Source organism: Pyrus communis, chromosome 5 (genome assembly GCF_041283825.1).
Source record: "Pyrus communis isolate YQ-2024b chromosome 5, ASM4128382v1, whole genome shotgun sequence".
Lineage (NCBI taxonomy): Eukaryota > Viridiplantae > Streptophyta > Magnoliopsida > Rosales > Rosaceae > Pyrus > Pyrus communis.
Window position 1 is genome coordinate 13,343,959 of NC_142569.1, and position 13,966 is coordinate 13,357,924.

The 13,966-nt window shown below is 36.0% G+C and overlaps 1 protein-coding gene and 2 pseudogenes across 1 annotated transcript; 2 read left to right on the top strand and 1 right to left on the bottom strand.

The window, feature by feature from the left end:
- The first annotated feature begins 39 nt into the window (after nt 1-39).
- On the top strand, nt 40-3,065 carry LOC137724367 (protein NRT1/ PTR FAMILY 4.2-like; annotated as a pseudogene).
- Nucleotides 3,066-8,118: 5,053 nt separating this feature from the next.
- LOC137726179 (auxin-induced in root cultures protein 12) lies at nt 8,119-9,218 on the top strand. The gene has a single exon (XM_068465061.2). It carries the CDS (start codon nt 8,268-8,270, stop codon nt 8,973-8,975), a length of 708 nt encoding a protein of 235 aa, XP_068321162.2. The 5' UTR covers nt 8,119-8,267; the 3' UTR covers nt 8,976-9,218.
- A 3,683-nt stretch (nt 9,219-12,901) lies between these two features.
- Nucleotides 12,902-13,495, bottom strand: LOC137724806 (proteasome subunit beta type-2-B pseudogene; annotated as a pseudogene).
- Between the last annotated feature and the right edge of the window lie 471 nt (nt 13,496-13,966).

Genomic DNA, 13,966 nt, shown 5'->3' on the forward strand with positions numbered 1-13,966 from the left:
GTGATATTTATTAAAAAAAAAAAAAAATTGGCCACAAAGATGAGTATAGAAAGAGACGAAAGTGCTGTCTTCCAGAGAGAGAGAGTGTTGGTGGCCAATATGTTGACTGGTAAGGAAGAGAGGCAGATCCTCGAAAGCACGGTGGAACCAGAGCTGCTGCCTTTGCATGTGGTAAGTTGCATTTGCTGGGATTTTTGTTTTTTTAATTCGAGCGGTATTTTAATTTAAGCTGAAATAAATCACTGAGAGGAAATTCGAACTTGGGTTCTTAATTACCATACAATGAGGTTGAAGATGGGGATCTAGACAAAGTGCTTAATAATTTAGGGATTGTTTGGTATTTTTCTAAGAATAATGGTAGTGAGACTAAATTTTTAAACAAAATTTACAAATAAAATGATATGTCACCAATAGGTAATAAGCACGTTAAATAATTAATACTTAAGTAATAATTCAATCATCAACATAACCCACATCATTTGTTTACGAAATTTGGTCTCCCTAACATACCCTTTTTCTAATCCTTTCTTTTTTTCTTTTTTTCTTTTTTTTTTTGAAATTAATGAATATTAAGTAATTTAACTGTATTCATAATTTTTTTTTACACAAAAAATAAGATCCAAGTAGGATACTAAACATGCCCTTTACGTCTAGCAAAAGTTTGATATGCAAGAGGGTAAATGTTGTATGATATTGGAGTAATTTTGGAATGAATTTTCGTGTGCAGTTGTGGAGGTGTTGACAAACATGGTGTTCTTAGCCAATGCCAGTAACTTCGTTAGATACTTCTTGTTGTCAATGCATTACCCAGATGCTACAACAGCAAATATGGTGACCAATTGCATTGGAACCTCATTTTTCCTCTCCATACTGGGAGGGTTTATCAGTGACTCTCTCTTTCACAAGATTCACAACCTTCATCCTCTTTTCTACCATAGAGTTGCTGGTATGATTTGTCCCCTTTTTCTTGGGAGTAGAAAATTTTATTTTTCCCATTGCCGCCACGGACTTTTAATTTAGTTATGAGCCTCTAATTTTCTTAAACGTATTATTTTGGCTTTGCTGTCAAATCTATCAAAAAGAATTTTTAAATTGTGAGTAATTTTCGTCTATTTAATGGGGTAAGCTAAAAGAAAATATAATGAACTTAAAGATTCGAGAAAAGTTGACACGTTTTAAAAGATTAGAAGATGCTCATATCGAAATTGAAAATGAGACGTATATATTGTATGCGACGTTAAATGGAACAAGAAACTTGTACCATGTAGGGATAAATTTTGCTGAGGATCCAAGCTCGGTACCCACAATTTCGACCAGCATCGTGTGCTAGGCCTTCTCGGTCTCAAGCAGCCATTCTATACACTGGCCTTTATGTCATTGCTGCCGGTGTAGGTGGAATCAATGCCTCCTTACATGCACACGGAGTCTTCCTACTTCAACTGGTTTTTCTTTTCCCTATGTTTTGGAGGCCTCCTAAGCTGTACTATGATTTGGGTGGAAGAAAACAAAGGCTGGAATTGGAACTTCACTATAACAATTATAGCCTTGAGTTAGGCACTTTCAATTTTCATCTGTGGGAGTCTATTGCGGAAGCACATTGACAAGAATCTTTAAGGTCAATGTAAATTTAGAAAAATATCCATTATTTATCACCACTTCAAAATAATCATTATGCACCATTTCCTAAGATTGCAGAGTAGCTCTTCACAGCGTGCACTAATAACAACTCTCAAAAAATACTATTGAATAGACGGTTGTATTCGGAATTAATTCAATTTTTTTCTTTGTGGTGTCAAATGTTCTTGCTTCTGCAGTTCAGAACTGGAAGGCCTCACCAGAAGAGAGAGTTCTAGAGAACCAGTATGCAGTATCTGCAATCAATTCGGACGGAGTTGATGTACGATCCCATAACAAGTATAAGTAAGTTGTTTCCCCTCTTCTCAATTTTTTCTAAATTAGGTGATGGTAACATGGACATAAATACTATGATTCTTTAAACTTAGAGCGGGATTAAATTATAGTGTCACACTTTAGCACAAATATGTGACCCCTCAAATTTTGAGTGGGAAGAAATGGAGCCAGTATTTAAACTCTGCATACAATTTTTTTTCAGGTACTTTTGGTCGAAGATACTCTAATTTCTCAGGTTTTTAGACAAAGCATTAACTGATAGCACAATTAGCGCCGCTCAAGTTAAGGAAACAAGAACTTTTATAGGCCTTCTACCCATCTTTGCGAGCACAATCCTGATGAATTGTTGCATAGCCCTAATTCAGACACACTCAGTGGTACAGGGGACCGCAATGAACCGAAAAATAAACAATTTCAAAATCCCAGTTCAGTCATTGGGCATACTCCCCCTCTCCGTTATGCTTGCTTCTATTCCTTTATACGAACGATTCCAAAGGAGTAGGATTCTCTCTCCTCCTATTCCCATCCTCTTCCCTCCCTTCTTCTCACAAATTGTTTTTTATCTTATTGTCTTTATAAAAAAATCAATATAAGATGTTGATGTGGTTTAACCGTGACCGTTCAAATAAGAGAGGAGGGAAAGGGAGAAAGAACAGGAGGGGAGAGAATCCTCATCCTCCAAAGAATCTTAGGAGCCCAAAGCTCAGCAAAAAGTCACATCTTCCAACCACTTTGGAGGATTGGGCTAGGGCTGGCGCTAGCATCTGGCCGTAGCTGCCATGGTGGAAGTTAAGAGACGCGAGGCAGCTCATAAAAATGCCACATTGTCTTTCTTCTGGCTTGGCTGGCAATACCTCTTCCTTGGAGTCTCAGATATGCTCACCCTTGGAGGAATGCTTGAGTTTTTTCACTCGGAAGCGCCCGATAGCATGAGAAGCATATCCACTTCATTGTCATGGTGCTCAACATCAATGGGGTACTTTTTAAGCTCAGTTCTGGTGTCCATAGCAAATTCAGTGAGTGGAAGATTTGGTAAAGAGTGGCTTGGAGGAGCTGATGCGAACCATTCACGTTTGGATCTATTTTATACACTTCTCTGCATTCTCAACACTCTCAATGTTCTCAATTACATAGACTGGGCTAGGAAGTACTAGAGGAATGCCGTTCTTCCTTACCTGCAGCTGCAAATTATATTCTAGCACAAATGTATAAGTAACTTACTGTAAGCACTTAAAAGAGAGAACTTTTTTGCATGTGTCAAACTATGACGCTATGCAATGAGGAATGAGTACGTGCATATAAAGAGACAAGTATTTCTCGTACTGTAGTATTTTGTTGTAACAAATTATAATTAACCGATAATACTGTAATGTACCATACATGATGAACTTTACTAATTTTATGAAACCACAGTTCAATGGGCCTCCACCATTTTTCTTCATGATGAAATTCTCAATTCTGGCTCACGATGTTTCAATTGGATAGCATGCTTGTGTCGATATTCGAAATGTGTTTAGGGTGAGTGTGTCAACATCATTAGTTCTAATCAAAGTGTTAAACACCGTAATCCCGGAAAATGTCTCCTGGAATATATGCATGAATTAAGTTTGTTAGCTGGACTTTCATATGTTGTCTTCTTGGGATATGTTGTCTTCTTGGGAAAGGGATCATCTTCGGATCCCTTTCCACCAAGTCTGAGATTCGAGTTGTTCAAATTTGATCCAACTGTTACAGTTATTATAACTTTCAAAGAGGCTTCCTGTTTATAGCGGTTGGATCAAATTTGAACGGTTCATATCTCAAACTTTATGAATTTGGTGAAAAGGAATCCAACTTCGTACTCTTCTGTTTCTTCATAAATTTTGGTCATGTTTCAATGTCGTCACTTTAGCTAGGATCCTAGCATTAATGTATTGTTTCGCGAGTAAAATAATTTCAAATAATGCATTTAATTATAGGAAAACTAATGAAAAGGGTTTGAAAACTTTGAATTTTAATGATAAGGAAAAAATAAAATATAAAGTGAATAGTACCAGGATTGACTTTTAGTGTAAAAATATGGTTTTTCGTTAAAGTAAATAGTACCATGGGTTTTTCTTTAAAACTCCATTTAATTATTAGGTCTAGTAGCACTCTAATAAATAAGTATGTTAAGTTTAAGCCTCATTAAATACATAATATTTACATTTTTTTAACAAATTATTAAAATACATACTTGAATACGAATATGACTTAAATTTGTATGTGTAAAATAACAAGTTAGATTATCTCGCACTGTTAGTGGAGCATTTAACGGCCAAACATATGATCGTAATATAATCGGCTTTGACTCAGCCTTTCCTTAAAAACGGGCAAGGTCATATCAATAATTAAAAGAGAAGCTGCTTAGCCTGCCATGCAGGTGAGGGTTAATAACTTAATATTGTTGTTTTGACTATAACGCACTAAATTACTCGAATTTGTAAAAATAAATTGAAGAAATTAATGAAGACTGGTTTTTTTTTTTTTTTTTGTTGGGAAACAAAAGATGGTTTTTTTGGACAAAAAGAAAAGTTTTATTTGAACTAATCAAAAAGAAAAGTCGGAACAAAAACAATTGAAAATGGAGTTCGACTTTATCGACGTCAATACAAGCGACGGTGGGAGTTGGTGAAAATAAAATACACGACTTGAGAAACACGTGGGGTAAGACGAGTCTTGGAATACGTGTACCCAACCATCAGAAATTAAAATAATTGTGAGATCCGCATAAAATCAGGAATTCAATTCCTGAAATGATCGGAGTCCAATTCTTGAGTGGGAGGAGGTATTTGAATTCTTGGAAATGGTGTCCATCAAGTATCCAAATTTTATACTAGTATACCCTCAAACTCCAAAGATGAGAACGGTGTCAATGTTTGCAGCCCTTGTGATTGTGATAGCTGGCCATGGGTTCTGCCTTCAAGCCTTTGCTTGACAAGGCTCGCGTTCCCGATGAAGACCAAAGAAAAGGGAAGATGGTGATCTCACGATTAGGGGTGGGTGAGAGATGCCTGAGGAATTTTAGAAATGGGTGGGTCAGTAGAGAAAGATGGGAAAGATAGGGAAAGAGAGAGGTGCCTGGGGAATTTAGAAATGGATGGGTTGCACGACAACAGAAAGATGGGGGAGATAGAGGACATGAAGTGATAATTTTTTTTTTCTTTGGGTTTATTTTATGTTGGTAACTGGTAAGGACCAATGAAAGAATAAAAGTTACTAGAAAATAAAAAAAATAGTTATTCACTCTACTAAAAAATGAAAGAATATCAGTTTTACTAAAAATAATTAGATATAAAATAAATTAGTTACAATAGGAATATTTTAGTAATCACATTAATTTTCATTCCGATTCATGTGAATTAATCAATAGTTTATATAAATTAATATCATTCATACTCCGATTCCAGCCAATTTTAGTAAACGTCTTTAACAGGAATTTGTTCTGATTCCACCTCATTCTATTTCCTCTTCAATTCAATTCCTCTCAATCTGATTACGGATTAATAAACGAGCCCTTAGAGTAATGCAATGGAGATTAAATTTATAGATAAAATTTACAAACTAAACAAGGTACCACCAACTTGGATAAGTAATTGGAATACATGTACTCAATTTTCATGTTATTTAGTTTGCAAGATATTATCTATAAATTTAGTCTCCTTAGCATTACCTATTTAGTATTGAGTGCATTTTGCTCACCAGCCTCAAATGGTGGTAATGCTCACTACCCTATTTATCACTGTTAGATGAGCTTTAATTTTGAGATTTGTGCATATCCACTACATCAATCTCGAAATTCAAACTCATCTAATTGTGGTAAATAGGATGATGAGTAACACCATGATCTATGTTGGTGAGCAAAAATACTTTCATTTGGTATTAGTCAATTCAACACCAATAGATTGGAATATATGTAACGTAAAAAAGACTGAACCTGCTTTTGAAAAAAAAATATTGTAGCACATGAAGTGTTTTTTACAAGAAACACCAGTTATGTACTTACTCCATGATACACTTTAAGTACTTTTTTCAGGATTTATTTACAATTTTACTAAGAATTAGTTTCAAATATATTTTCACATACCCTTTTAAAACACTTCTACACTAGCTCTAAAACTATTCGCTTGGATAAATGATTATTGTCACTTCCAAAAAAATTGAAAAGATAAAACATGATATGTACACATTGTTTTGAGATTGGTGATGTTTTATTATAATATTTTTAGATTTAGTTTGCAATGACTCTTTTAAAGTCAAATTATTCATGATAACACTTTTAATTAATGAACCGAATAACATTTTCAACAAATTAATGAAAGCTCAACAAATTAATGAAAGCTCAGCACACCTTTAATTAATGAACCGAATATCACACTTTTATTTTCTTTTCTTTTTTAAATGAAAGCTCAGCACATAAATGACATTCATCGGAATAATCCGGACAACATTTTCAACAAATTAAAGAATAAAAAGGCAAAAGCATATATCACTTAAGTAAGAAGCGCTTGAGAAAAGCTTGCTTTCTATAATAAATTTTAAACTTAGGATATATCATAATTATTTGCCCCACAACATTTGTTCATTCCATTCCAATCTTTCGGAGTTGGGACTGTGATATAAGGGTGGTCATTTGGAAATGAAAATCAAAACTAAAACACGGATTAAATTGACCGCATCTAATGGTTTTGTTTTTGCAATTTTGAAACAGTTTTAGTTTGAAAATGAACCATAAGCTAAAAAGCGGTTTTATTTTGGTTTTGAACATCTTGAATTGAACCGAAATTAAATCGCACTGCATAAAATAAAAATATATTTAATTTAATACTCAAACTGCAAACGGTGAATCCTTCCCTTTCACACTGCGAATTCAATTCAACCATAACATCTATTATTATTAATCCACAACCGCAACAATAAACTCTAAAGCAATCTCAAACTTCTAGTTCATAAGGTCGAATGGCTTTTCATTCATCGGTTCACTTTCATAAGGTCCAAGGTCTTCCCAAGTATCGTCTTCTTAAGCCCATTCACAAGCTCGAAAGTCTCCTAAACCTTCGAAGAGAAAGTGTCCAAAAGGATGAAGAAATAGAAAGAATTGAACGATACAAAGTAGTGACTTGAAAGTTAAAATACCAAAACTTTTTTTGTTGAATCATATGAACAATTTATTTTTTTCGGGTTGTACTAATACAATAAAGCATTTTGACGCTGAACTTTAGTTTTAGTATGATAAACTTAACCTTTTCATTTAGGTTGTACCAAAGTAATATCATAAAGTATTTTGATGTTGAATTTTAGTATGGTGATCACGAATTTTTTTCAATTGGGTTATATTAATAGTATAAAGCATTTAATTTGCAAATGATTAGGTTATAAACTTTTGAGTGTTTTTTTAATGTTGAATACTAATATTAGTGCCACTTTTTTAACGGACCTGTAGGTGAGGCATAACTGGAACCAAAATGTTTAAAATCGAACTAAACTAAAATCAAATTGTTTAGTTCCGTTTTGGTTCAAGCTTCAAAACAGCACTGGTTCATTCAATTTCACCCCAAAACTATACCGAATCCAACCGTGCCACCACTTTTCTCTGAAAGCCTCCATTGATATGTGGCCGGTGAAAATTTCACAAAAATAAGGAATCAAATTTTCCAAGTCTAATTTTTTATTTTCATGGATGTAAAGTCGTCTCCAACACGAAGTGGAAACAAAGCGAGAAGACTCAGAAAAGTCGTTCGTTTGACAAATTCTCCAATCCCCATTCACCAACCCAAAAGAAAAAGAGGAGCATATGTGCGGTTCACATTCACTCACATCTCCGAAGTTAGTGGCCATCTAACGGCAGCCCTTGCATGGTCCAAGTTGCTCACGTGCTACTTACATTTTTTAATTTCATTTTTCAAATTTTAATAATCATTTAGTAGAAACTTATCTAACCCCAGCTGTGTTCTGTTTATTACCGAGGCCGTTACATCTGTAATATATTTATTTATTATATAAAATTCTTTTGTCGAAATTATTATATAAAATTCGATTACACAAGATTTTATTATCTCAAGGTCAATAATCATGGAATCGAAGTCAATATATATAAGCGAATTACCCAACCGAAGTACGCCACACCCCACCTCACTCCCCTAGTATCTTCCCCTCAAATACAAACATAAATAATCTTCTGTGCGCATTTTCAGCATGTCACGTCATGTATCGGTCTAACAATCTTTTTTCAATATAAATCCCCACAAGCTTTGTATTCGGCGTAGAACACTCTCTCTCTCTCTCTGTCCCCCTTTTTCTTTCTTTCCACAGAGTTCTTATCTCGCCGCACTCCTCCAATGGCTTCCTCTCTCCCTCTCTCTCTCCTCCTCCAAATCTCATGCATTTCCCTCCTATTGGCTCTGCTAATCTCACCCGCCGCACAAGCAGCCACCTGCACCTCACAGACATTCAAAAACAACAAGGTCTACTCCAACTGCAACGACCTCCCCGACCTCAACTCCTACCTCCACTGGACGTACAACCGCTCCAACTCCTCTCTCTCCATTGCCTTCGTCGCCACCCCCGCCAAGACCGGCGGCTGGGTCGCTTGGGCCATCAACCCCACAGCCGAAAAAATGCTCGGGTCTCAGGCCCTACTGGCCCACCCAACGACCGACGGCACCCCGCTCGTCAAAACCTACAACATCAGCTCCTACAGCTCCATCATTCAAGGAAATCTCTCGTTCGACGTCTGGGACATCAGCGCCGAGTTCTCCAACAGCACCTACATGATCTTCGCCACCGTCAAGGTCCCAGAAAACGCGACGTCCGTCAACCAGGTCTGGCAGGTGGGCCCCGGAGTCAACACCACCACTGGTCTCCCTGAAAGGCATGACTTGGCCCCCGCCAATCGCAGGTCCTATGCGCCCTTGAACTTGGTAGCTAATGGCACCACTAACTCCACTACCAATACCACCAGTGGGGCTTTGAGGACTGGGAGTGGAGGAAACATGGGTTTGTTTTCCGTTTTGCTTTTGGTTCTTGGAGCTCTCATTGCTTTCTAAATTTGGTAAATTTAGTTTTTTTTTTTTCCCCTTTTTTCGTGCTTAATATTAACGTGATTGAAATCATTGAGGTTGATTGTATCGATCGAAGAAGAGACGGAGGTTTCAGGCCTTTCGCACTTATTTAGGTGGAAGAATATTTGTTATTGTATTCCATGATATTATGAATCCCACTTTGATTGAAATCTGCTTCTTATCTGTATTTTTTTCTGGATCAATGAGAGAACAGAACATTAATTAAAATCGGTAGTTTGTGAGTAGAGAGATGCTGCTCGATTTAGTTTATACTGTTATATTAATACGTGGTGATCTTTAGGTTTAGATTTTTCCTATATTTTCAATTTTTGTGGCTCGTACTAGCTTTACTCTTTTGAAGAAATAAGATAACGACATTTAGCAAACGAAAAGGGTCAATTGAATCTGAAAGTGAACGGTAAATGTGTCACACATAAATAATCAGAACGAGGCAATCGCTTGACGAGCGAGAAAGGAACAGGGCCAATTACCACACGTTCGACCCGAAAGTCTACATACCAGAGTCACAATGTGAGGATATGCTAAGGTATATGTTTTTTCAAACTAACTAATAATACTTATTTTCTTTAGTCAATCGGTTAAAGAAAATGATCGATAAATAAAGATAACTAGAAGTAGCTAGACATTCGCGTGAGAAGTGAAAAAAAGAACATAACCAATTATCACACGTTAGATGAAATGTTTACATATTACATGGTCGTAATGTGAGAATGCTAGGGTTTACATACATTTCTAATGACCTAATGGTCATAATGTGAGGTTGCTAGGGTTCAAACTCTTCCTCAGCTAGCTTTGTGTAAATTAGTACTAGCCTTCATGCACACGCTGATATTTTTTGAATTACAGAGTGCTACGCACGACTTACACGTTTTAAATGTATTTATATACGTAAATTGACAAAAAGAAAGTCAAATATTTGAAGTAAATGAATAATCTTAGATCATGCTAGAAGAAGCCCCTTATAAACTAATTAAAGCAACTGAATTAACATAATAATATCGATTTATATAGAATTTACAATAAGAATAGAGAAAATAATATTTAATGAACAACTGATTTAAATCACATTATTGCTAGCCCATTGTGAGAATAAGTTCACCCCTCCCCCTTAGTATAGATAATATCGTTTGTTAAAAAAAATAATAATCATTTGACAACTAATTTAATCACATTATTATCAGCATGCAAAAAAGTTTTTTTTTATAACCGGCATTACACGACTCTTAAGATGTTTTGAATGTGTTTAAAAATAGAAAAATTGAATCACATTATTACTAGCTTTATTTTGGGATGCCTTTGAAATTTTTTATCTTGGGGATATTTTTATCCAAATCTTTTTATTAAAGTTTGATGACATCAAAAACAGTATTCACCTTTTGTGTTGTTATATATAAGATAAAATAACCTCTGTACTAAAATTAGTAAAGTGTTTTGGGTCATTAATAAGGACTTGTCCGGGATCGTCCACTAGTGCCACTGCTTTTGCTTTTGTGTCCTTCAAGTTCACGTACCCCACGCTATTTACCATATCAAATAAACGAGGCGACCTCTGGTTGGAAGTCTGATAGCTAGTGGCCTAGTACCACTAGTTCTTGGCCCCTTTCGTATAAAACAACTGGAACGCACCAAAACAACATTTTATTTTCTCTCTGTTTGTTTTTTTTTTTTTCAGAAAACAATGTCCACTTATAAAATGAATAATCCAGTCATTACATAAAATTAATTAATTACTAGAGCATGCGCATCCCTGATGGATTCCCGCCACGCGTACTCTCTTACAGCGGTGGATTCATGAAATAATAGCAAAAGGGTGAGTAAGAATAGCGTCTGCAACGTGCCAAATTCTTTAACAAAAATAGCATTGTAGACATGTACATTTTGTTGCATACAAATAATGTATTACAAAGCTCCACGTGACATATAACTCATTGCAAATTGACAAGTCATCTATGACATGTGGCACAAATCAAGCAAAGGAAGTATAAAACTTCTCCAAAATTCGGCAATAAGGGAGAATTCCCCTTAAATTCGGCTAGGGAATCCAAATTGATCCTAAAACTGGAAAGAAAGTTAAAGCATCTTCATAAAACAAATAAAAATTGAAGATTGCTCACAAAATAGGCAACAAGATCCTTAAATTCGGCCAAGGGAGTAAACTGGCTGAAATTAAGACACAAAACATGCCTAAAATCATCCCAAAGGCAAGCCTTGAGAAGTCTATAAATACAAGGTCCTCCCACAAGCATAAGGGTCGAAAAATCTCTACACAGCAGAACCTCTGCCAAACCTTCGAAGACTAATACACTGCCAAAGCTCTCTTCGAAGAACATTCAACCAAAGCCGAAGCAATTCCTTGAAGAATCAACAAGCGTTTGTGCCAATTCCTTCAAGCCTTTGTTGCAAGCTTGTAAACTTGTAGCAACGTTCGTTTCAATCAAATCACCAAGACCCTTGAAGCAACGAAATCCCACATCAAACACCACCTTTGCCGCACCCGTGAGGTGAAGACCATCCATACAACATTTCAAGCTCAAAATTTGAAGCAACCATTTAATCGTTTGTTCGAGATCAAGTCATCGCGATCATTGGATCAACAATCACGCATCCACATCAAATTTGAAGACTAAATCAGAAGAAAATTGTAAACAGAGATTATAACCTACAAATTCAAATCAATACAAATTTACTTTGTACATGTGTTCTCATTTCATTCGTTACAAGAATTTTCGTGTTTACACATGCATATTGTCATTTAATCGAGTCTTGGTAGGCCTGAAATCATTTGGAAAGGCGTACTGCACACCTGTTAATGCCTCATTTGCGTGGGTTACTAACATGTTGCAAGGCTGCTCCCATATGAATGCTTAACATAGAAACACACTTATCTTGAACACACTAACAATGTTTAATATCATTGCATCTAGGGCTGGCCTTGAGAATTTGGGGGCCCTAGGCGAGCCTTCGAAGTGGGGCTCTAAAATTCTATAATCTCCAATTCTTTGTATATTTATTTGTATAAAAAAAAATCGTTAAATACATAAAAAGTTCTATTTTCACATCAAATATCATTAAAAATTAATATCAAAAGAAGATAAATATACAAATATTATTTAAACATTACACGATTCACATTTTTAGACACAAATGTACTAAATGTTTGCGATCAATTGTTTAATATTGAGAGCGAAGAACAATAAAACTTGATGATCAAGAGAGTTTTAACAATAAAACTTGATTGACGAGTATAATAAATTCAAAGCCAATTGTTTCTCTTGTGTTTTTTTCTTCTTCTAAAATCAATATCACACTAACGAATTGAATATTAAAATAATCCATTTGAATAAAAAGTTATTGAAAAGAAAAATATATAAGTCAAAGTTTTGATTACCTTAAAGTACAATCTTTAAGATCATATGATAGTTGGTTTAAACATTCAATAGAAATGAAGAAAATGAGAAGTTGGTTTAAACATTCGATAGAAATGAAGAGAATGAGAAGTTGAAAGAAAAAAGATTGCAAAGAGACTTGAGTTTTATAACTTTATATGCATTTGGACAGATGGATTGGGAGTTGGACAAATGGATTGGCAGTAAATTTGAAAAACAACAAAAATTAAGAAAAATCTAGTGACTGAAAGGCAGCTTCGTGTTTCGAACTCAACACCCCAAAGAAAAATAAAGTCAACATTTCCACTGCACTAACAAATGAATTATGATATTTCTTACTTTTTTATATATATTTATATGTTAATTACAGGATATAAATTTTTTTTGGGGCCCTTCCGAAATGGGGGCAGCACCTCTCTAACGCATTTTAACATGCAGTTGAAGGGCATATATGAAGGGTAACTCCAACCTTCAAGAGGGCAGCATCCAAATCATTCATGGAGATTCACTGGAGTTCGGAGGGTTAGTTGACCCCCCTTGCCCCTAAGTCGGTCCGCCCCTGCTCCCTCGCCCCATCCTTATCAACTATCTTGATGACAAAGTTTGGCGGAGCAACCACCAGCCGCGACCGGACCTTAACAATGCACTTGTCGATCGAGTCAATTGCTTCCTCCACAGACATGCCACTGTGGTAGTGCCTATCCATTATTGAGGGTGCAAAATATATATGACCCAACGCTCCCTTCTCAACCTTGTGACGTAAAGCAATGTAGTCGACGTAGTAAAGTGTTGCCCCCGCCTCCTTTTCGAAACCAGCCATCAAAATGTTCACCATGCATGGGTTCTTTCGCAGGGCAATGGCGAGCTCGCCACGTGAAATTGGCAGCAGCACCGGTGGTCAATGGGATCCCATTAAGGAATTGATACAAAGCCACGTTATTCTGTATGTACTCCTTGAACTGAACCCTGTCGCCAGGCACACCGTTGGCTTCAATGAGCTTGTGGGAGAGCACCATGATTCTGTATGCTATGCACGGGCAACGTGTCTGTTGCCATGATGGCAAAGCCATCACCTACCAAACCGAAGATGAATTCCATACCCTTTTGATTAATCTCCCTAGTTTTTTGAGTTTCGATGAAAAGGGCTTGGACCAAGAAATATTTAATAAAAAACCATCTCAAAATGTTATTTAACCAAAATGGCTCAAAGTTTAATAAAAAAAACCATCCAAAACAAAAAGAAAGAAGTCAAGCGTGTGAACCAAAATCCTTCCAGCGGCAGAAACCAAGAAGTTCAAGCGTGAATAACTTCCAACGGCAGAGCTTCTTCCATGGATGATAAACTTTTTGCGTCGCAAAATCAAAATCCTAGAATCTTCATCCCCGCACGTGCTTCCTTCCTTCATCTATCTCTCTCTTTTGAGTTTTTTTCCAGCCACAAAAGAAACCTTAATTTGACCACCAAGAACCTTTACGCAGAACAAACCATATAAAGGCATCTGTACTCAATCTATTCATTTGATTTGAATTGTATACCGAAACCCTAGAATTTTGTGGCCATATATAGCA

Bases quoted from the DNA above. Each gene is read 5' to 3' on its own strand.
- LOC137726179 (XM_068465061.2), top strand. From the start codon at position 8,268: ATGGCTTCCTCTCTCCCTCTCTCTCTCCTCCTCCAAATCTCATGCATT.